At 38.0% G+C, this 25288-nt stretch overlaps 1 protein-coding gene across 5 annotated transcripts in view; it reads right to left on the bottom strand.

Moving 5' to 3' along the window:
* The window catches only part of LOC111154945 (RUN and cysteine rich domain containing beclin 1 interacting protein), a 52502-nt gene extending 27767 nt beyond the window's left edge, over positions 1 to 24735 (bottom strand). For 3 of the 5 annotated variants that reach the window (XM_022514906.1, XM_022514907.1, XM_022514910.1), the window contains exons 1-2: positions 24563 to 24735; positions 8207 to 8360 (exon numbers count right to left, since the gene is read on the bottom strand). In XM_022514906.1, the coding sequence (XP_022370614.1) occupies positions 8207 to 8360; positions 24563 to 24627 (219 nt within the window). In that variant the 5' untranslated portion in view covers positions 24628 to 24735. The remainder of the gene's footprint in view (positions 1 to 8206; positions 8361 to 24562) is intronic. The other 2 variants (XM_022514905.1, XM_022514909.1) reach the window with 1 other exon arrangement.
* Positions 24736 to 25288: the final 553 nt, after the last annotated feature.

Genomic DNA, 25288 nt, shown 5'->3' with positions numbered 1-25288 from the left:
AATGAGCAAGTGGAATTTGAAAATAGGAACACATTACCATTTACTCTAGCACTCCCAAAAATGAGATACTTAGATATAAATCTAATAAAATATGTACAAGATCTGTGTGAGGAAAACTATAAAACACTGATAAAAGCAAAGAACTAAATAAATACAGAGATAATCCATGTTCATGGATAGGAAGACTCAATATTGTCAAATGTCAGTTCTTCCCAACTTGATCTATAGATTCAATACAATCCAATCAAAATCCTAGCAAGTTATTTTTTGGATATCAACAAACTCATTGTAAAGTTTATATGGAAAAGCAAAAGACCCAGAATAGCTAAAACAATATTGAAAGACAAGAGCAAAGTTTTTCTTCAAAAAGGACTGATGGGGCGCCTGGGTGGCTCAGTGGTTTAAGCCTCTGCCTTCAGCTCAGGTCATGATCTCAGGGTCCTGGGATCGAGCCCCACGTCTGGCTCTCTGCTCAGCAGGGAGCCTGCTTCCCCCTCTCTCTGCCTGCTTCCTCCTCTCTCTGCCTGCTTGTGATCTCTCTCTCTGTGAAATAAATAAATAAAATCTAAAAAAAAAGGACTGACACTATCTGACTTGGAGACTTATATAAAGGCATAGTAATCAAGACAATGTAGTATTGGGAAAAAAACAGAAAAACCGATCAGTGAAACAGAATAGAGAGCTCAGAAACAGACACATAAATAAAATCAACTAATCTTTGACAAGAGAGCAAAGGCAACACAATGGATCAATGATAGTATTTTCAACATGGTGCTAAAACATTGGACATCCACATGCAAAAAAATGAATCTAGACACAGATCTTACACCTGTCACAAAAATTAAGTCAAAAGGAGCCATAGACCTAAATGTAAAATGCAAAACTATAAATCTCCTAGAAGATAACACAGCTAAAAATCTAGATGACCTTGGGTATGGTAATGACTTTTTTGATACAAGACCAAAAGGATGACCCATGAAACAAAGAACTGATAAGGCAGACTTCCCTAAAATTAAACACTTTTGCTCTGTGACCAACAATGTCAAGAGAAGGAAAAGACAAACCACAAACTGGGAGAAAATTTTTGCAAAGCCGCATATGATAAAGGGATGTTATCCAAAACATAAGAGGAACTCTTAAAAACACAACAATAAGAAAACAAACAATATGACTTTAAAAATGGGCCAAAGACTTTGACACCTTGCCAAAGATATACAGATATGTAAATAAGCACATGAAAAGACATGCCACATCATATATCATCAGGGAGATGTAAATTAAAACAACACACTACCACTATATACTTATATTAGAATGGCCCAAACCCCAAACAATGCCAACACTAATTGCTGGTGAGGATATGGCGCAAAGGAACTCTCATTCATTGCTGGTGACAGTGCAAAATGGTACAGCTACTTTGAACTTTTTTTTTTTCCTCATTTTTAATTTTTTTATTTGACAGAGGGAGAGAGAGCACAAGTAGGCAGAAGAGCAGGCAGAGAGAGGGGGGAAGCAGGCTCCCCGCCGAGCAGAGAGCCCGATGTGGGACTCGATCCCAGGACTCTGAGATCATGACCTGGGCTGAAGGCAGAGGCTTAATCCACTGAGCCACCCAGGCGACCCAGTTTAGCTACTTTGGAAGACAGTTTAGCAGTTTCTTCCAAAACTAAACATACTCTTGCTATAGTAAGTACTATGAATTGTGTAAGACTGATGAATCACAGACATGTACCCATGAAACAAATAATACATTATATGTTAATAAAAAAAGGAAAAAAATAACTATACTTACCAACTTTGAAAAAAAAAAACACCTAAATTAAACTAAACATACTCCTACCATAGGATCCAGCAATTACATTCCTTGGTATTTACCCAAAGGAGCTGAAAATTTATGGCCACACAAAAACTTCTATAAAAACTTGATGTCAAATTATGTAGAGGCAAAATGACTTTCAAAGTTAGAAGGAAAAAAAACTAAAAATGTTGGTTTTATACTCACATTATAGGATATTTAAATTGCCAGTCCAGCATAAAGAAATTAAAATCGTAAGTCCTGTATCACAGATTATGAGTACAAGGTATTCAAGAAAGATGATATGAAACTTCATCAGTGGCTCCATACTCCCAGAAAAGGTTTTGGCTCTATTATCTAAAGACTGTTGAACAAATGTAATTTTAGATGTTTTAAAATAAAATAAAATGTGTGAGTGACTCCTTAACTGCCCTCACTTAATCAGAAAATGATTCAGATCACATTGTATAAGATTTTCCTGTCCTTATCCAAAAATGATGAAGCAGTTAAGGGGTAAATAGAATGACAAATGTTTGAATGTCGGGGGAAAAAAATCAACAACATATGTCTTTGTACAAGTGAGGGGCTATTCCTACCATAATGAAAAGCTACAATAATTAAAACTGAGTGGTGATGACACAAAATAGAGAACAAGAGACCATAATAAAAAACCAGAAATAGATGTGTGTCAAGAGAATTAAGTATATTCAAAATAAATTACAGATGAAATGGTTTAAATGTAAAAAATTGGGTCATTAATAGAAGAAACCATGGAGAAATGTTTTTAATAATCGTACAGTGGGGAAGCCCTTTCAAAGCATCATACAGAGCCCAGAAGCCCTGAAAGAAATGATCAATTTGACTTACTAAAAATCAGAGAGGTGCCTGGGTGGCTCAGTTAAGCGTCCAACTCTTTTTTTTTTTTTTTTTTTTAAGATTTTTATTTATCTGTTTGTCAGGGAGAGAGAGAGAGAGAGAGAGAGAGAGCGCACAAGCAGGGGGAGCTGCAGGCAGAGGGAGAAGCAGACTCCATGCACATAGCAAGCAGCCCACTGTGGGACTTAATCCCAGGACTCTGGGATCATGGCCTGAGCTGAAGGCAGCCATTTAACTGACTGAGCCACCCAGGTGTCCCTAAGTGTCCAATTCTTGATTACGGCTCAGGTCATGATCTTAGGATTGTGAGATCAATCCCCGTGTGGGTCTCCATGATCAGTGAGTGGGGAGTCTGCTTGAGATTCTCTCTCTCCCTCTGCACCTCCCCACCACAAGTGCATATGTGTGTGTGTCTCTAAAAAAACAAACAAACAAATAAATAAATAAATAAAAGATTCTCTCTCCCTCTCCCTCTGCCCCCCCATCAGATATTTCTGCATATAAAAGCCACCATTTGAAATGGCAAAAGACAAACCAGGAAAAAAATATTTGCAATTCACATTACAGACAAAAGATTAATACCATTAATAAAGAACTCTTACAAATCTCTGGGAAAAGACTAACAATCTAAGGAAAATGGGGGAAAATTGGAAAAAGTTCACAGAAAAATAAGGCTCTCATAAACATCTTTCATAATGAGAGAAATGTAACATTTTACCTATCATATTGGGGATAGTTTACAGTTTAATAACACGCTATACTGGTGAAGCAAATACTCTTATACCTTGTTGGTGAGGATGTAAATAGGCATAACTTCCTGAAGGGCAATTTAGCAGTATCTATCAGAATTGAAATGCTCATAACCTTTAGCCTAAAAATTCTACTTCTAGGAATATCCTATGGTAAAGGATTTATCCATTATAGCACTGTTACTAACTATAAATGACTGGAAGTAATCTAAAAGTCCATTACCAGGGAACTGGCTACATAAATTATGGTACATACAATGGAATATTATAAAATGATACATGTAAAAAAGAAAAAAAATGCTTTATATAATGATTTGGCATGAATCACAAGATATATCAAGAGAAAAAACCAAGATGCAGAATAGTAATTATAGCATGCTTTTATTTGTGTGAAAAAAATCAGGAAGTGTAGCAAAGAAAATTATTCATAAAGTCTTTTATAAACATAAAAATTCTCTGGAAAGAAACTGGTAAACAGTAGTTACCTACAGGACTGGAAGGAAACAAGATATTTCACTGACTATAGTTATATGCTTTTTTAAAACCATATAAATGTATTGTTTATTTAAAAAATTAAATATTTTAAAGCAAGTTACAGAATGATATGTATAATATAATCTTAATATTTTAAAAAGCACATAAATGTGTAGAAAAAAAATAAGATCTACCAAAATGTTAAGAAGCAATAATACTTGGTGTTGACTTGAAGGTGATATTTACTTTCTTCAAATTCTTTTCTGCTATTTTCCAACAAATAAAAATATGTAACTAATATATTCAGGGAAAAAAAAACACACAGAAGTCTTTGTGTTGTTACAGTTATTTTTAAAATTAGACCACCTATATTGCCAAGAAGAGGCTTCTTCTTGGCGGTGGAAAAGAGGGGGATCTTTTTATTTCTCGTATTTAGCTGAGGAATCTTATGGACTGAATGTCTCCACATTTCTAAGCAGTAGAAAGGAAAAGATCAAATATGCCTTGCCTTACGGGAAAACTAAAAGATAGCCCAGATGCAGGCTGTCAAGAAAAAGGAGATCTCTCTAAAAATATGATCATGATGTTATAGCTTTCATAAGGCCCTGAGTGATTTAAAAAATAAAGTTCACATTCCATAACACATCCTTATGAAAGCACAGAATAGATATGACCAGCATGAATCACTGTATCCCTTCCCCCTCTCCAAGGGCACAACACCCAGAATAGCTTCCTGATGACGCAGCAGCCAGAAGCCTTTGAAAGCCTTAATCTTTTGGGAGGAAATGAGAGGGAAAAATAAGTCCCTGACACAGCCATTAATTGTTAGGTCTTCACAAAGCAGAAGAGAGTAGCAGTGAAAACTGGTATGGATCTTCTGGTCATGATTCTTTCCATTACAGTCTGCAGTTGAAAAGTGTGTGCATGACAGCTTTGCCTGGTTTACTCTGTTTTCACTTATTAACACTAATGCTTTTTTGCACATGACCATATACTTTAATATTTTTCATTCTGATAACCACATGCTTTCACAGATATCACTCGTTAATAATTCTAACAAGATACGCTAATACTGTTTCGCATTTACCAAGCATCCTTCATTTGGAATCCCATTACTTTACTATTTCATTATGACATTTTCTCTTTCTGGAACATATGGGAAAACTGTCTTGTAATATGGGGAAGTGATTACTCTAGACGACAAAGTAAAATTAGTAACAGAGCCAAGAAAAGAACCTTTTTGCTATCAAGATGCAAGTGCTTAACCACTAAATGGTAGCGACACTAATCTGGTAGTTATTTTGGTCATCAGCCTGGGAAACTTATATTGAGTTTTTATACAACATGTGGCATGATTCCCAAGGTTCTGGCTTGGGAGACTGAGTGGTTGGCAATACCACAAATCAGTGTTAAAAACAGGAGGAAGGGCAATCTCATGAGGAAAATAAGTTTGTTTTGGGTCATGTTCTGCTTGGCCTGTACGACAGACTGCTAGATGTAACGCATAGCAGACAGCTAGTCTTATGGATCTGGAGTTCAGCAGAGGTGTCTGAGCTGGGGGTCTTTAGTACATAGGTGATAGTTAAAACAATGCAAGTGGATGAGGCCGTTTCCAGAAAATGTACAAAGTAAGATAACATAAGGATGTAGGACAGAATCCCATTAAAAGCTAGAATCCAAGAAGAAGAGATTCCAGGGAAAGAAACTAAGAAGGAATGGTCACAGAGGTAGGAAGACTCTATGACATTAGAAGATAATAATGCTGTATAAGTCAAGGTGTGATGATGGTCAACAGTAAAGAACATCAGATAGGGTTCAAAGGAGAAGAAACGTTCATGGATCTAATAACATGGACATCATTTTACCTAAATTTCAGTAGCAAAATCACCAGTGGTATGGCCAAAAACCAGACTGTAGTGGGTTAACTAATTTGTTCTATAAATTCCCGTCTTCATAACTATAACTATTTTTTTTCCCATCAGACTACATGTAACTTGAAACTTAAAAAATGAAAGAAACATTTATTATTTCCTGTGTGCCACAAACTATACTATGCAAATTTTTACACTAGTTTATTTAATCTTTCCATCAAACATTATGATGTAAATAATATTATCCTCATTTTTTTTTAAGATTTTTATTTACTTATTTGACATACAGAGATCACAAGTAGGCAGAGAGGCAGGCAGAGAGAGAGATGGGGAAGCAGGCTTTCTGGTGAGCAGAGAGCCTGATGTGAGGCTTGATCCCAGGACCCAGGGATCATGACGTGAACTGAAGGCAGAGGCTTTAACCCACTGAACCACCCAGGTGCCCCTATCCTCATTTTTATAGATGAGAAAAACAAGGCTCAAAAAATTAATATTACCTAATAGTTAAGATCAACTGTCAATTTCTTATGTTTTTTTAAAGCTTTTCATGTATATCATCTCATTCAATTCTCACAATAATCCTATGAGGTAGGTACCAGTGTTACCTCATTTTACAAATGAGTAAACAGAGGCATAAAGCAGTAACTTATCCATACCACATAGTGCTGAGGCTGGGATTAAAATATGAACAGTCCAACTCAGAAATCTGTAACGGTAACTACTATTTCACTTTTTTCCCCAAGGACCTGAGCATTGTGTCTATATTTCAATCTGGGTTCTATCTGATTCCAAAGACTTTTATCATTCTACCACACAATGCTGCTTCCAAATTCCTAGAACGGTGTTTGAATAACAGTAACCATTAAGAAACTCTTGGAGGGGCACCCAGGTGGCTCAGTGGGTTGAGCCTCTACCTTTAGCTCAGGTCATGATCTCAGGGCACTGGGATCAAGCCCCGCATCAGGCTCTCTGCTTGGAGAGGAGCCTGCTTCCCCCTCTCTCTCTGCCTGCCTCTCTGCCTACCTGTGATCTGTCTCTCTCTGTCAAATAAATAAGTAAAATCTTTAAAAGAAGAAAAAGAAACCCTTTGAGAGAGCCTCACTTTCAGAACCTATTCTGAATAAAGAAAATCTAACTTAAGCCAACTTCTCCACTGAGTTCTGAAAATATCCAGTAAGAACATTAGTTTAAAGATACTGTTCAGAATATACACATATTTTTAGAAGGGAGGGTAGCATATTAAATCCTATCAATTATGAATTCCTTAACACTAATTATTTGATTAGCTCTTTTTCAGTGTGACTGCTAGTCTAGTTGAGAATAAATTCTGATTAAAAAAGAAAAAGACAGGACGCCTGGGTGGCTCAGTGGGTTGAGCCTCTACCTTTAGCTCAGGTCATGATCTCAGGGTCCTGGGATCGAGCCCCGCATTGGGCTCTCTGCTCAGCGGGGAGCCTGCTTCCCCCTCTCTTTCTGCCTGCCTCTCTGCCTACTTGTGATCTCTCTCTCTGTCAAATAAATAAATAAAATCTTTTTTTAAAAAGAGAGATAAAGAAAAAGGAAAAGAAGAAGAAAAAGAAAAAGACAAGCTTGGCTGAAGGGAGAGAGTTCCAGGGAAGAGTACTTAGACCCTGACATGGGATGAGCATGAGTGTTTGGAAATACATGATTATGCACATATTTGTGAGGTCTGATTTTTTTTAATTTATTTTTTATTATTATTTTTTTTTTTTTTATTAAAGATTTTATTTATTTATTTGAGAGAGAGCACATGAGCAAGGAGAAGGTCAGAGAGAGAAGCAGACTCCCCGTGGAGCTGGGAGTCCGATGCGGGACTCGATCCCGGGACTCCAGGATCATGACCTGAGCCGAAGGCAGTTGTCTAACCAACTGAGCCACCCAGGCGTCCCCTGATTTTTTTTTAAAGTAGGATACCAGAGCCAATGACTCACTTGACAATTATACCCAGATCTGAACCTTATCTAAAACACTGCAAATGGAGTAACTGCCAAAGACGAAGCAAAAACCATTAAGTATTATTACATTCCACTCATTATCAATACTCCAAGTTTTTAGAGTGTTTGAGGATATTACAGAAAAGAAACTCAACATTAATAAAGTTTATATTTTAAAAAATTAAGCTATAACTTAAACTACCACTCCCAATAATCAACCAGTTACCTACAAAATGATGCTCAAAGGATATTCTAAAAATGACAATATTCTGTAAATACTTCTCCTAGGGTGCTCCTAAGAGAAAAATCCTAGTTATTTGTCATTATTGTCCTTATTGTCCTCCTCATGATCATCATGTTACAGTCCTACCCTCAAGGACTCTCAGACTAGAAGCCTTCATCTTCTCCCTGCCAACACCTTAATGCAATTTTGTCTTTCCAACAAGTGGTGTAGTCAATCTGGCGGAAAAGAAGAAGTTCACATACCTGGTCATGGATGAGCCCATGATAAAGGATGCTTTGCATGTCCCTGCAAAGCCGTTCCAGGCCACCATACTTGGACCAGACATTGGGACTGTTGGCTGACACCAAACCCTCCACAGTAGTCTTCAAATTACCCAGCAATTGCCAGTGCTCCCTCCTGCAAGGGCATCAATTATACCAATGGTTAGTTAACTTTGTTGTACCTGATCCTAATCATGTCAAAGAAAGTCTAAGCCAAGAAGCCTCCTGCCCTATATCCTAACATTTTATCCCCTATTAATTTTTTACTTGGGCATAAAACCCAATTCTGAAAGAACTTAAGTTGTAAAGAACACTAAGATTAAAAAAAAAAAAAAAAAAACACAAGACAAAACAAAGAAAACTCCCTCAATCTTAATGTGGCATATTATGCATTGTAAGGTGATCTTCATCTATTATCTCATTTAATTCTCACATAAATAACCTATAACCCATGTTTCTAGGAGTGTGACCCATTAAGATCCATTTCTGGAAATGATAGTACATGAGCAACATATAAAGAGATGAGGGCATTGCTCAAAACCAGAAATCTTTTTCCAAGTAAAAAAGTCAAAAATGAATTTTTATTCACTATATTTCCATGCACTGAGTACATATACCTGCACACAAGTATTATGGTTAAGAATATAAATTATCCATGACTTCCCCCCATAGTTTTTTAAGCTAAAATAAAGACAAAAATGTTTTGTTTGCACTAAGTCATTTAGGGACATGCCCCCAAATCAGTCAACTTTTGGCTTATTCTGAACAATCTGAAGTACTGAAGATGAAAAGTCTGAAAATTGTTATACTGCACACTTTACCTTGCCCTTCCATTTCTCATTAGAATACTACTCCTAATACTTTCCAAGGACAGTCACAGGAATAATTTTTTTCAGGTAACTTTCATCATACTATTTTACATCATTTAAATACCTATGGGGTAGAAGCATTCTGAATCTTTTCTATCTGTATTCAAAACTATTTATACAAAAACTATTTATACAAAATTTATACAAATTTATTCAAAACTATTTATACAAAACTATGTATACAAAACTATTTATAACTTATTCGTACACTTTCTGAGTCATTTTTAAAAGTGGATGAGTACAGTAAAGACAAAAAAAGATGAACAAAGCTAGGTCCAGTATAAAAGTGTCATCTAAAAAGAGAAAGTCAGATGAATCTCAATCTGGTCTTCCGCTCTCAAGACCTAAGACCAAGAATTTATTCAAACTGGGAGACAACCTTACACCATTCAACATTCAAGTCACCAAACTCACTTGTGCCATTTCTTTCTTCCCCACTTTTATTGAGATATAATTGACATATTATATTACTTTAAGGTGTATAACATAAGGATTTCATATACATATTGTAAAATGATTACCACAATAAAATTAGTTAACATTCATCACCGAGCATAGTTACAAATTTTTTTTTGTGATGAGAACATTTAGATCTACTTTCTTAGCAACTTTCAAATATACAATACAGTATTGTTAACTATAGTCACCCATGCTGTACATTACATCCCCAGAATTTATTTATCTTATTACTGGAAGTTTGTATCTTTGGACCACCTTCACCCTCATTCCCCACACCCCCACCTCTAGCAACCACCAATCAATCTGTTCTCTGTTTCTATGAGTTTGACTTTTTTAGACTCCACATATAAGTGAGAGCATACAGTATTTGTCTTTCTCGAACTGACTTATTTCATTTAACATAAAGCTCTAAAGGTCCATCCATATTGTCAAAAATGGCAGCCCTTTTTTAGGGCTGAATAATATTCCTGTGTGTGTGTGTGTGTGTGTGTGTGTGTGTGTGTGTGACATTTTCTTTATCCATTCATCTATCAGTGGATACTAAGGTTGTTTCCATGCCTTGCCTATTATAAATAATGTTTCAGTGAATACCGGGGTACAGATATCTCTTCAGCATCCTGTTTTTGTTTCCTTTGGATATAGACCCAGAAATGAAATTGCTGGACCAAATGTATTTCTATTTTTAATTTTTGAGGAATCTCCATACTGTTTTCTACAGTGGCTGCACCACTACATTCCCACCAAAAGTGCACAAGGATTCCCTTTTCTCTACATTCTCACCAACACTTGTCATTCATCTTTTTGATAACGGCCCTTCTAAGAGGTGTGAGGTGATAACTCATAGCAGTTTTGATTTGCATTTCCCTGATGACTGATGATGCTGAGCACCCCTCCATGTACTTGTTGGCCACTGCCCTGTTCTATTTCCATACCAGTCCTTAGAGATATCTCAAGATAACTAAGATGCACACAGGACTTAGATGGCCGTTAAAATGCCACTTATTGTTACATTGTGAGAAACTACCATCACAGAGGCCAACTGACTACCAACTTCTGCTTCAGTGATTCTCCATCTCCTATGCTTCCTTAGGGTTAATCTGATCTATTCAGATAGACACGGTTTTCACATTCCAACAGGTTACAATCACGTCTCGTAGGCCTGAGAGCAGTTTGTTTACTAAAGCAACTTTGCATATCTATGTTCTGATTTATTCTGATTTAATCTTTTTAAAATTTTTTATTTAAACTCAGTTTAGTTAACATATACTATATTTTTAGTTTCAGGAGTAGAATTTAGTGATTCATCAGTTGCATATAACACCCAGTGCTCATTATTACATCAGGTGCGCTCCTTAATGCCCATCACCCATTTATCCCATTCCCCAACCCACCTCCCCTCTAGCAACCCTCAGTTTGTTTCCTAGAGTTCAGCATCTTTTCTGGTGTGCCTCCCTCTCTGTTTTCATCTTACTTTATTTTTCCTTCCCTTCCCTATGATCATCTATTTTGTTTCTTAAATTCCACATATGAGTGAAATCATATGGTATTTGTCTTTCTCTAACTTATTTCATTTAGCATAATACCCTCTAGTTTTATTAATGTCATTGAAAATGGCAAGATTTTATTCTTTTTGATGGCTGAGCAATACTTCTGATTTATTCTTGATCTTACAAGCTTAACTGTCAAAGAACTATCGTGATAAATTCTGAAAGCAGACACCAAATACCCCATCATCCTACTAGGCTGTGATTCCAAAATTATATAAAGAATCCTGAAATCCAAGAAACCTGAGCATTCACATCTACTACCAACTTCTGGACAAAGCTAAGGAACTTTCCTTCCCCACACTACAGTGTCCCTAAGGTACCAAAGCTACAAAAGAATGTGGCTCTTATTCTAAGATATACCAAATCACTTACATTTGGTATATGCTCAAAGAAAAGTAAGCTTTTAAAATTTTTGATTTACATAGTCTATTTAGTATCTTTACCTTTTGAGGTTCCTTTACCCTAATGATACAGTTACCCTTTCAGAGAGTTGAAATGCTAAACTCAACTGAAGCCCATACACAGTGGTGGGACTAATCTATTCATACCTGAATCTTGGATGCAAGTAAACAGATCACCATGAGAAATCAAATATGACTCTGCATTCTTGAATCACATTTTCAGCAAGTAAGGTCAGTCTTTCTTGGGGTAAACCTGCTTGGTAATAATTATTTGAATAGTATCACCTTGGATTCATATGTAATCTTTACCTGGGCAAAGGTAAGGTCTTTGAAGTATATTAGGTTCAAAGTAGTTCTTTGCAGAGCCACTTCTGCAAGTACACAGAGTGCTCTCCCTTAATCACCATAAATTAAAAGTCTTTCTTAACATCTCACCCTGTGCCAAGGAAGAATCAGGCCTAAGTGGCAAGGGACAGCATAATCCATCCCTACCCGAATCACTTTCATCAAAAACCTCAGAATAAAGTCCCACATATTTTGGGGGGGGAGAATTTTGACTTCATTCCTCCTTTAAAAAGGAACAGAAATTGCTTAAGCAACTCAAATAAGATTATTCACGGAAAAAGTTTTCCTAAATGCCAGCTCAGTCTTAAGTTTGTCATGTCATGTCATGTCACAATCAGAAGTAACACTAAAGGGGCCAGCATTACCGTGATACTAAAACCAGATATGCTACAAAAAAAAAAAAAAAAAAGAGAGAGAGCGAGAGCGAGAGAACTATAGCCCAAGGTCTCTGATGAACATGTATATAAAAATCCTCAAAAAATATTAGCAAACCAAAAGCATCGATATGTTACAATAATCATTCACTACAATCAAGCGGGATTTATTTCTGGGATACAAGAGTGGTTCAATATTCACAAATCAATCAGTATGATATACCACATCAACAAGAGAAGGAATTAAAAACTACATGATCACTTCAATAGATGCAGAAAAAGCATTTAATAAAGTACAACACCCATTTATTATAAAAACGCTCAGCAAAATAGGTTTAGAGGGAACATACCTCAACATAATAGAGGCCTTATATGAAAAACACAACGAACATCATACTCAGTGCAGAGCTTTTCCCCTAAGATCAGGAACAAGAGGAACAAAACAAGAATGTCCACTTTCACCCCTTCTATTCATAGTAGGGCAAGTCCTAGCCACAGCAATCAGACAACAAAAAGAAATAAAAGGCATCCAAATTGGTTTAAAAAAAAAAAGGAGTAAAAATTTCCTTATTTGTAGATGACATGATACTATTTACAGAAAACCCTAAACATTCCACCAAAACACTGTTAGTAGTGATAAATGAATTCAGTAAGATCACAGGATACAAAATCAATATACAGAAATTTGCTGCATTTCTATACACTAATAATGAAGTAGCAGGAAGAGAAATTAAAAAAAAATCCTATTTACAATTACACCAAAACAATAAAATATCTAGGAATAAACTTAACCAAGTAGGTGAAAGACGTGTATTCTGAAAACTATGAAACACTGATGAAAGAAACTGAAGACAACACAAACAAATAGAAAGATATTCCATGCTCATGGATTGGAAAAACAAATACTGTTAAAATGTCCATACTATCCAGAACGATCTACAGATTTAATGCAATCCCTAGCAAAGTATAAATAGCATTCTTCTCAGAACTAAAACAAACAATCCTAAAAATTGCATGGAAACACAAAAGACACCAAACAGCCAAAGCAATCTTGAAAAAGAAGAGCAAAACTGGAAGTATCACAAGCCCAGATTCCAAGATACACTACAAAGCTATTGTAATCAAAACAATATGATACAGGCACAAAAACAGATGCACACATCAATAGAACACAATGGAGAGCCCAGAAATAAACTCAGAATTATATGGTCAATTAATTTTTGACAAAGGAGGCAAGAAGATGTAACTGGAAAAAGACAGTCTCTTCAAAAAATGGTGTTGTGAAAACCGGACAGCTACATGCGAAAGAATGAAACTGGACCAATTTACATATACACAAAATAAACTCAAAATGGATTAAGGACCTAAATGTGAGACCTGAAACCTGAGAGCTCTAGAAGAGAGCACAGGCAGTAATTCTCTGACATTAGCTGTAGCAATACTTTTCTAAATATGTCTCCTGAAGCAAGGGAAACAAAAGCAAAAATAAACTACTGGGACTACATCACAATAAAAAGCTTCTGCACAGCAAAGGAAACCATCAGCAAAACTAAAAGACAATTATAGAATGAAAGACAATATTTGCAAATGACATATCTGATAAAGGGTTAGTATCCAAAATATATAAAGAACTTCCAAAATTCAACATCAAAAAAATAAATAATCCAATTAAAAAGCAGGCACAAGACATGAATAGACATTTCTATAAAGAAGACATACAGAGGGGCACCTGGGTGGCTCAGTGGGTTAAAGCCTCTGCCTTGGGCTCAGGTCATGATCCCAGAGTCCTGGGATTGAGCCCCGCATCAGGCTCTCTGCTCAGCAGGGAGTCTGCTTCCCCTCTCTCTCTGCCTGCCTCCTCTCTGCCTACTTGTGATCTGTCTGTCAAATAAATAAATAAAATCTATTTAAAAAAAAAAAAAAAGAAGAAGACATACAGAGGGACGCCTGGGTGGCTCAGTTGGTTAAGCAGCTGCCTTCGGCTCAGGTCAGGATCCCAGCGTCCTGGGATCGAGTCCCACATCGGGCTCCTTGCTCAGCAGGGAGCCTGCTTCTCCCTCTTCCTCTGCCTGTGCTCATTCTCTCTGACAAGTAAATAAATAAAATCTTTAAAAAAAAAAGAAGAAGAAGACATACAGACAGCCAACAGATACATGAAAAGATGCTCAACCTCACTCATCACGAAGGGAATGCAAATCAAAACCACAATAAGGTATCACTCTACATCTGCCAGAATGGCTGAAATCAAAAACACAAGAAACAACAAGTGCTGGTGAGGATGTGGAAGAAAAAGGAACCCTCCTGCTCTGTTGGTAGGAATGCAAACTAGTACAGCCACTGTGGAAAACAGTGTGGAGTTTCCTCAAAAAATTAAAAAATAGAACTACCCTATAATACAGTAATTCTACTACCCATATTCTTTACGTAATATGAAAACACTAATTTGAAAAGATATATGCAACCTAGCGCAGAGCTGGTACAGGGCTGGATGTCATGACCCTGATCTCATGACCTGAGCCAAGATCAAGAACTGGATGCTTAACCAACTGAGCCACCCAGGTGCCCCACAAATTTTATCTTTTTAAAACAGTGCAATGCCCCAGGTGATATATGGAAGTGTCCAATCACTATATTGTACACCTGAAAATAATATTACACTATTTAACTGGAATTTAAATGAAAACATAATAAATAAATAAATAAATGAAAAGTGCTATGCCATATAACTAACACATAATCACTAAAAATAAGTGAAATATATGACAAATAATATATACATAATAAGTGATTGTAAAGTGAGATTCAATCCAAGAAATACATATAAGCATATCTTCAATCCCCAGTGCCCTTTTTAGGAAGGACAAGGAAATAGCTTCAACTTATTGGCATACCCCCTCCACAGTGTGCCGTTTATCTGCAATGAATTGTGGTATCTACCTGAAATTAAGACTGAAGGTCAGGTTGTCCCAAGTCAGATTATGATTTGATCCCTAAAATGTGAAGACAGGTATGTGATATCTAAATGATGGAATATCATGAAACCATTAAAATCTTTGATTAGAAAAAGTTCCCAAAGTTAATGATATATTAAAGTATAAAAGGCAGAATATAAAATTGTATTTATGATCCCAAGTACAAATATTGAGAGAAATGGAGATATGTAATAATGGTTACCTCTAGTTCTGTGAGGGAAATACAGAGGAGAGAAACTGTTTAGCCCTTCCTTCTTTTTAGTTTTTCTTTTTATTTTTAAAGATTTTACTTATTTATTGGTCAGAGAGAGAGAGAGAGACAGAGCACATGAGCACACAAGCAGGCAGAGTGGCAGGCAGAGGGAAAAGTAGGTTCCCTGCCAAGCAGGGAGCCTGATAGGGACTCGATCCCAGGATTCTGGGATCATGACCTGAGCTGAAGGCAGATGCTCAACCAACTGAGCCACCCAGTCATCCCTGTTTAGCCCTTCCTAAACAATTCTAGCAATTAATGAAAGATCAAGAATCTGAACAAAATTAGCAAACAAGAGGCTGGAAAGTACCATCAAGGATTTTTAAATCCCAAAGTGGCAAGGGCATCTTAGGTTGAAAGATTGTGGTCAGGCAAAAACACCTGGGACTTTTAATACCAAAAAGCACTCCCTGAAAAGAAGTGATCTTTAAAATAGAGGAAAATATCGTTAAGTGAAATAATTATTGGTAACACTTAAGTAACAATAGACTACTACATTTAATTTGTTTAATTTTCTTATCTGGCTCCATACTTTCTGGTTTCAATTATATAGTATTTAATGAGTACAGCATGCAGTTAATATTTATGATGTTTTTAAATAAATAATGCTCATAGAAAAAAACATCCTTGACTTTACTATAGTTTCTCAGCTCTGGGGCACCTAGGAGAACCTAACCATTGGCTAGTTCCAGCTCTTTAATGGCTGACAGCAGAATCTTAATGTCTAGAGGGGAGTAAGTGGTCCTCCTAGGCATGCCTATAATTTCAAATCTATTCAACAAATCCCTCACCAATCACACTACATTTGAATATTAAATTTATTGAATTTCAACAATGAGCAGATTTACCAAAAGGAAAATCCCTTATGTCAGAAACCTAACCATTGATGGTATATAAACTCCTTGGTATGGAATTCAAAAAGTCTCCATCATGTAGCCCCAGTCTAAATACCAATGTTCCCACTCAGTACTCCTTAATTTGAAAACAGTCTCTCCCCACCACACTCTATTATAAACATGCCAACCTCATACCTACTTCCATGGTTTTATTTAGCAGATCTTTCCACTTAAAATACTTCTCCTCTTGTCTCATTTAGGGATTCAGGTTCAGCTCTAGTTCAACCTTCTCCTAAGAAGTTCTAAATAATTTGACCAGCTATAACTCCCTTGTTGGAAACCCCATAATATATGCTGTCAATATACCATTCCTCCTGATGATCCTTTAAAAATATGCTATTTAATTGTTGCTGTATGTGATTTGTTTCCTTAAGGATAGAGACCGTGTCTTTCCTATTTCTTATGTGCTGTTATTAGAAAGAGGGAGAAAATGTCATGCAGAAGAAAGAGAGCAAGGTTCACAGTCAGGCCAACCTGAATTTGAATCCTAGCTCTCCACAAACTAGCCAAGCAGTCTTAGGTAAGCCATTTAACTTTTTTAAGCTTCAGCTCCCTCAGTGTGATTGATAATCTACAGAAAGCACCATCATAGGGTAGATAATGATATTCCTTTTCTTTTCTCTGTTCTTTTCCCTCTTCGAATTTCCAGTGCATAAATATAGTAAGTCAAACTACATCAGAAGGGGTACCTGAATAAAGCCTTCTTACCTATTCTGCCTCAGAGAAAAATCTGCGAAAACTATCTAGGATAGGGCTGTCTGTAACACAAATTAAGATTTGTCACTATGCTCTGCATCTAAAGAATATCTCAATCGATTTTAAACCAGGCTAAATCTCCACTTCATAAGCACAGATTCCAAGGCCTGATCATGCTCAGGGTACTCTTGCTTAAGCAGGAAAGCTAGGAAGACTTCCTCAGAAGTCTCTTGGAAGTATCTTGTATATAACAGAGATTCAATCTGCTTACTTAATAGAATGGTAGAAACATAGAAGGTTTTATTGTAAAACAGTAAGGTTAATTTCCTGAGTCATAGAAGAAAGCCAATCTCATTACCTTACAGTCACATCTGGGTAGCACAATGCTTTACGAGCAAGGAGGCACCCCCCCCACCTTCGATAGCAAAAGCAGGGGAGGAAAGACAGTGCTTCAGTGGCCTCCAGTTTTAGGGACACTATTTTAAAGTAAAAGCTAATCATCATTACAACTAAAACTAGATTATCTTAAATATTGCCAAGGCAAAGAAAAAGCAAAAGAACATAATAAAAAGTCATTTTTAAAAGATGACAGAATTAAGATAAAACAGACATGAAATAAAAATAAAAGTCAATGAAATAAACTCAACTATTTAAAACCAAAGAACCAATCAAACAAAAAGGTAGGCAGAAATTATGATATTACATCAAGACTGCATTTAAGGCAAAAATCATTTAAAAAAACAAAGAAGCCATAATGAAGATATAGCTCTCACTAATTTTATGTATCTAATCACATGGCCCCAAAATATAAAACAAGGCAGTCTGGGTGGCTCAGTCAGTTAAGTGGCTGACTCTAGATTTCAACTTAGGTCATGAGCTCAGGATCATGAGATCCAGCCCTGCTTTGGGCTCTATGCTCAGCAAGGAGTTGGCTTAAGATTCTCTCTCTCTCTCTCCCTCTGCCCCTCCCCATCCTGTGCACTCATGCACTCTCTCTCTCTTTCTCTCTCTCAAATAAATAATCTTTTAAAAAAATTTTTTTAATTAAAATTTAAAATTAAAAAAATTTTTAAATTTTAAATTTTATATATGTGTATATATATCTAAAAGGTATATATATAAAATATAGATTAAAATATATAAAATATATATAAATAATATATAATATATAAATATATAAATTATATATAAAAATTACATATATGATTTTACATATATGTGCATACATATACATATATATATAAAACAAAACACGCACATGAAGCAAAAACTACAGAAAACATACAAAGAAAATTGAGGGGTGCCTGGCTGGCCAAGTCAGTGGAGCATGAGATTCTTGATCTCAGGGTTGTGGGTTCAAGTCCCACCTTGGATATAGAGATTACTTAAAAATAAAATTTTAAAAAAGTGAAAATAGAAAAGAAAAAACAATGGTAATGGGAGATTAATTATGAGATCATGAAAATCAAAAGTAAAAAAGTGATTAGAAGAGATGAATAATATTATATATAATAAGGTTGTTCTTTAAATCTAGAAAACTACATCCTAAAGAACATTTTTTTTAAGCATAGGACAATCACAAAAACTAGCCTTGTACTAAAGTACACACAATAAAAAAAAGTTAATCAATCCTCCAAGGCATATTCTCTGTCCACAAAGCAATAAGACAATAAGCAGATAACAAAAGTAGAACAAAGAGGGGGAAAAAAAAACTTGGAAAATTTAAAACTTTCAAAGGATTCTTGAGGAGGCAAAAATAAAATCATGGTATTGAAGGGGGTGGAGAGGGAATGATGTTATGGCTCTGAATGCTTTCTTTGCCAAAGCATCCAAGTGAGAAAGCTCATAGGGAGACTGTCTTAGAATCTTTTAGAAATTATGGGATCCTGCTATTTTCTAGTAAAAAAATCATTATCTCTTCACTCCTATGATCTAGCAGGATTTCTGTAAATTTCATGGCCTTACAAAGGAAGTTTGCCAAGTCCCTATTTAGTCACTAATAATTTATGATTTCCTTTAATAATCCTCTCTCCTCTCAATCAAGTGTGGGTTAAACTTCAAGTCAGCCTGATGCAGAGGAACTAAAAACATGCATGACCTAGTTGTTTCCTGAAAAACTCAGAATTAAATCTGTAACAGCATTGTTCAATTGAACTTTCTATGATGCTGGAAATGTTCTATATGTATGCTGTCCAATATGGCAGCCAGTAGCCCCAGGGGCCACTAAGCACTTGAAATCTGGTTAGTATGACTAAAGAACTGAAATGTTGGATTTTATTTAATTTTAATTAATTTAAACTTAAATCACCACATGTGGCCAGTGGCTATTATGTTGGACAGAGCTAGTCTATAACCACCCAGATAGGCAGACTGGTGAAACTTAGGGAGGAAAGATTACAAAACACATACAAAAAGATTTCATTTAATAAAAGAAGTGATAAAGGAGCTATAAAAAACAGAACAGGGGTGCCGAGGTGGTGCAGTCAGTTAACCAGCCGACTCCTAGTTTTGGCTCAGGTCATGATCTCAGGGTCCTGAGATCAAGCCCCATGTCAGGCTCCACACTTAGCGTGATGTCTGCATCAGGATTCTCTCTCTCCCTCTGCCCCTCCCCCAGCCGGCTTGTGCTCTCTCTCTCTCCCTCTCTCAAATAAATGGATAAATCTTTAAAAAAAAAAAAAAGCAGACCAGCTGTGGGGAGGATAGATACTGGGATAAGCTTCAGCTTAGGGTCCCTGCTGTTTGCTGATAGGCCTCCCTCTCCTGTGTTCTGCACAATAGCATTTCCCCCAAAAGCTTCAACAGTATGTTGTTGGGGGTGGGGGGACAGTGGACAATGGGGGTAGGTGTACTAATAACTGGACTAGCAGTATGGATTGCTCAAAAATTATTTGATCCTCCTGCTTTACTACAAGTTCTATATAAACTGCCAACCCCTACCTCGGTCAAAGAAAAAAGAGAAAGAAAGGAAGAAAATAGAAAATGAAGATAAATGTAAAAAAGTGAAAATGAATAGGGATAAAGGGAAAAAAGAGGCCCTTCCAAAGGCAACAGTACCACTGGCAGCTGCCCAACTATAAGACGCGTGACCAAACTGTTAACGTTTCCATTCCTTGAATAAATACAGAATGTCGATTACGTTAGGCACTGGGGGAGGCACTGGGCTTTTGGTGGTTAAAGACAAAGAGTCTCCATCTCTCAAGGTATTCAGAATGAAATGGGGGAAATGGGCACTTACATAACTATGTTCTGCAGAGAGAAGTGTTACAAAGAGAGATGGAGAAGGGCAGGTCAGGGATGCCTTCTAAAGGAGCATTATTTAAAAGATGACTAATTGCCTTCCAGGTGAAGGAGGAGGGACTGCAGGGAATGTGGAGACACAAGGATGAGAGTGGTGAAGAAGAACATGTAGGAGGGAGTGAATGCCATGGTTTTGTAACTGGGAATGTCGCAGGGATTAAAGTACGGATTAAATGTCAGGGACGAGTTTTGACTATTTTCTATTTTTCAAGAAGAAAAGATTAAACATTTCTGAGTAAAATAGTATAATAACTTTGCTTCCAAAAGATTAAAGTGGTGGCTATGCGGAGACTGTCTGGAATTAGGGCCAGAGTTCAGACTGGAAGGTCAGTTAGGAGGCTACTGAGACGGCCCACAATGAGAGATCATAAGGGTCCTTGATGAATATATTGGTTATATGTGCCCAGAATTCATGTCCCTTTCTTTTGGTAACAGAACTCTCCTTTTCCACAGGGGAATCACCCCTCTGCCATATACTCTGGTCCATGAAGTTCCAAGAAAGTATACCCTTGCCTCAGGATCCAGAGTTGGGCACATAATTTGGGCCTGACTAAGTGGCATATTCCATACCCTGATTATAAGAAGGGGAACATAACTCAGGTCAATCCAAAAATACTCAGCCTCCAAATTTTTGTTTTTGTTATACCTATTGGGATTGCTTTGTTTGTTTGTTTGTTTGTTGTTTTGGTTTGATTTGGTTGGGCTTGCTTAGGGTTATCCTGTAGAAAAGTCTGAATGAAGGCAACACATAGGGAAGAGGAGCCCACAGAGAGGGACAAATTCTTATTTAAGCACCTATACTTGGTCAGGCCTGAAGCAATACTATTCCCTGGATTTTTCAGTAATATAAGCAAATATATTTGGAAATGGAGAAAGAAATAAAGCTCCCAGAGAAAAATCAGGAACAAAATTCATAGGACCTGGAAACTACCTGGATAAGGGGAATGAGGAGGAAAGCAAAATTTCACTTTGAGGCTTCTGGGTTTGCTGAGTGGGAAATGTTATTAACTGAGATAGAGAACAGAAGATGCACCAGTTTTAACCAATGGACTGAGCTCAGTTTGGAGACACTAAAAAGGATTTCAATACTTCAATTTTGACTCTATCTGGATCACTGCACCAGAAAAACTGCATATAGCTGGGTTCCAAGTTCAGACTGCACAGCCCAACGCAGTGTAGGGTGGCAGAGTAAAGCCAGAAGAACCATTCCTTTCATCATTTAGTAGTTTCACCGAACAACCTCCAAATGACTGGCACTTACTACCCAACTAAAGAAAGAGAAGCATTATCCCTAAGCAGTATAGTGTTTTGCTAGAGTGATAACTAGCTAGATGAAAATTAAGGGAACCTATGAAATAACTAAACTCCAAGGATAAAGTGAAAAGCTAGGCTAACACTCCCCATCCTCAGAGTGGAGTGCTGAACTCAGAGAAGCCATGGAAGGAAGAAGAACAAGAAGTACAATTGAGAACAACAACCAGAAAAGCACATATCCACCTTATTTCCAGAAAACCGGGGAGGAGACAGCAAGTAGACACTTTTTGCACTTAGCACATACCAAGCACACCATGAAGAGTTTTGTGCAAATTATCTTTTCAAAATCTCACAAGTTACCAGTCAGGAGGGCATTATTTTTCCTACTCAGATGGATGAGCCAAATTAAGCAGTAAAGCTAGGATTCACAGGCAGGTCTACCTGGTTATAATGCACATTTCACTACATCAATTGCTTTCAGAAAATATATTGATATTTTCAGAAATACATTGATAAGTTTATCCTTTGTATATAAAAATGATGCCATCTCAGAACGCCTGGGTGGTTCAGTTGGTTAAGCATCCAACTCTCGATTTCAGCTCTGGTCATGAACTCAGGGTCATGGGATCGAGCCCCACATTGGGCTCTGTGCTCAGCTCAGAGTCTGCTTGTCCCTCTCCCTTTGCTCCTCCCCGCTAATGCTCTCTCTTTCACTCTATCAAATAAGTAATAAAATCTTTCTTTTTAAAAGATTTTATTTTTTTTATTTGACAGAGAGAGAGAGAGAGAGAGTGGGAGGGGTAGAGGGAGAAGCAGATTCCCCGCCTAGCGGAGAGACGGGAGACGGATGCGGGGCTTGATCCCAGGACCCTGGGATCATGTCCTGAGCTAAAAGCAGACGCTTAACTGACTAAGCCACCCAGGCGCTCCAGTAAATAAAATCTTTTATAAAAAATGATGCCACCTCATCATGAAGATTTTTTCTGAACTGGGTATTTTATTGACCATAGAAAGTTAGGTTAGGAGTGACCCAGCCACAATGCCTCAATTCTCAGGCACCAGTATGTATATGCCAGTTGTCTACTTGGAGCTAAGAGGGCCTTGGTGCCATGAAACTTCATCAAACAACACATTCTGAGTTAACTCAGCCACCAACAAAGAGTAGGCTATAGCAACAATACTAGTGACCTCGTGGGGATAATCCCACTGCAGAAATTAAATTTTGACTAGAGTTGCTTGGTTAAGAGGCAAGCATTAGAGGGGCACCTGGGTGGCTCAGTCAGTTGAGCGACCAACTGGGGTTGCAACTGAGCCTAATGTTGGGCTCCACAATCCACGGGGAGTCTGCTTGGAATTCTCTCCCCCTCTCTCTGCCCCTCCTGTGCTCTCTCTCGCTGATGAATAAATAAATCTTAAAAAGAATAAAAGGTAAGCATGGGAAAAATAATAGAGAGAAAAATATACCTGCAAAGGAGCTGTCCCTACTGTCCTGAACGATAGGCAAAGAATACTATAAAATTCATTATCTTATACGTTTCTTTGTCCCAGTATATTAACATAATGAGGCAGCATAGCATAAGTATTAAAAGTTCAGACTCTGGAGCCAAATTGCCTGGGCTTGAATCCCAGTTCCACCAGGATTCACTGTAGGAAATTGGCAAGTTATTTATCCTGTTCATGTCTCAGCTTCCTCATCTATTAAACAGGGATAATAATAATACCTGTTTTGTTTGGCCGTCATGAGAAATAAATAAATTAATACTTGTAAGGCTCCTAAGTAGTGCCTGGCATGTGATAAGTGTTTATTTAAATACATCAAATAAATAACTAACCCAGCTAGATGTGGAGGAAATGTGAATTTGAAATTTCCAACCCAGCCTCTCCCACATGAACTGGTAAAGGAAAAGAAAACTGAACCAAAACCTTATTTAAAATTTATATGGGACCTTTCACACGAAGCATTTCACAGACATCTGGAGGAAGAATAAATAGCCAAATATACATAAGCAGAAACTGAAACGTGGAAAAGGGAAGTAAGATGTTCAATTTCACTGAATTCATCTTTCATACATCTCAGGCAGGAACCCAGGCTTGTCAGTCCACATTTTGTACACAGGCCACAAGTTAACAGTGTACATAAAAGAGGAGTCAAACTTAAAAACAGCCAGGTCTTCACCTGGGCACAGTATCTCATTAATTTCCCCCCTGCTGATGTTTTCTCACTGAAGCAAACCTAAATATGGGAAGCACCTATACAGAGAACAAGTCACCATTTAATCAAAGTAGTTTGTAAAATCTTAAATCCTCCATTTCTAAAGGGTATGAACAAGATGTCAATAGTTTCGTATAAATAAATGTGAAATTGCTAAATTGCATTGTGGGGAAAGAGAGAAGGGTTTGAAGACGAAAAGGAAATGACAGAGAGATCCTGCCACTCTGACAGAGGCACGCACACAATTTCTAGTTTCATTAGCAAGCCCGCTCCCCCACACCATGACCATTACAATCGTCCACTTTCATACACAGGCCCTCCTTCTCGTCGTCTTCCTCACAGTCATCTCCGCCGAAGCTTCTTTCTAGGCCATAGTGCCTAACCTTTGCGCCCAGAAATTCTCACAACACCAACCTTCTTAATATTGGTCCCATATGCTGTCACCTCAAGTTTCACTCAGGCTACCAACATTGTGCCCTACTCCTATCTATAGACTCTCGCCTGCAAAATCTCACAAAAGCACCTCTCAATAGCTACCTCCTCTCCTGCTCCCCCTGCCCTCTGCATATCATACCCACATTAAACCCGTTCCCGTCCTATTCACTCCCTGCCAGTCCTTCTTCTCACAATTTCTTCCCAAACAGGTCGCCCAAAGTCCATCACGCCCGACACTTCTGCCGGTGGTCTCCGAGCCCTCCCAATCCTCCCGGTGGTTCGGTGCACCATCGGCCTCCGACCCCCAGCGCCCTTCCCAACCCACCGGCTCTCCTCCGGCAGGCGCTCCTCGCAGCCGCCGAGCTCCATTCCCGCGCCCTCTGGCCGCATCCGGGGCTACGAGGTCGCCTCCTCTCTAAAGAGAGGCGCCCCTGCCGCTTCGTCCCTAAGGGCTCCCGAAGCCCTAAGAAGCGGAGGAAGGCACCCTCGGTGGGTGGGCTCAGGGTGATGCACTACACCCGGGTTGACAGCAGGAGCGGTGATTGCTGTCTCAGCTGCGGTTTCTAGCCCTGCCACCCCCACTTCCGGCTCCAAGAACTACAACTCCCAGCAAGCACTTCGAAGACTCGGCCGCTCCCGGCATGCTCCGCCCGGTCCAATCCGAGGCCGCGCTCGCGGCGAATGCCGCCTCTGGCTGCGTGCTCGCGACCGCACACTAGGCGGGGAATACCAGTGTTAGGTTGTGGAATACGTATGGGTGCGAATCCTTACACACCCAGGTCGTGCTTCGCCCTCGGGGCCGGACGGGATCAGAAGTTTAGACTAGGAAATAACGCTGATCTTAATCCAAGTACAGTTAACCCCTCTTCAGCCTACCCGGGTTTAACACCTATCGGTGATGTTTGGGGACCTCAAGCATTTTAATGAAGAACTCACAAACTGAAGAGCTCAGCTTGCTTTGGAATCGCAAAGGAAAAGCAGGAGGGAAAGGCTTTGCGGGGAAGTTTTCCGGCAGAACTGGTCAGAGCAGAGTTTTTAAGGATGAGTATGA

Source organism: Enhydra lutris, unplaced genomic scaffold (genome assembly GCF_002288905.1).
Source record: "Enhydra lutris kenyoni isolate GAN:26980312 unplaced genomic scaffold, ASM228890v2 scaffoldscaffold39, whole genome shotgun sequence".
Lineage (NCBI taxonomy): Eukaryota > Metazoa > Chordata > Mammalia > Carnivora > Mustelidae > Enhydra > Enhydra lutris.
This window is presented reverse-complemented; position numbering and strand designations above follow the sequence as displayed.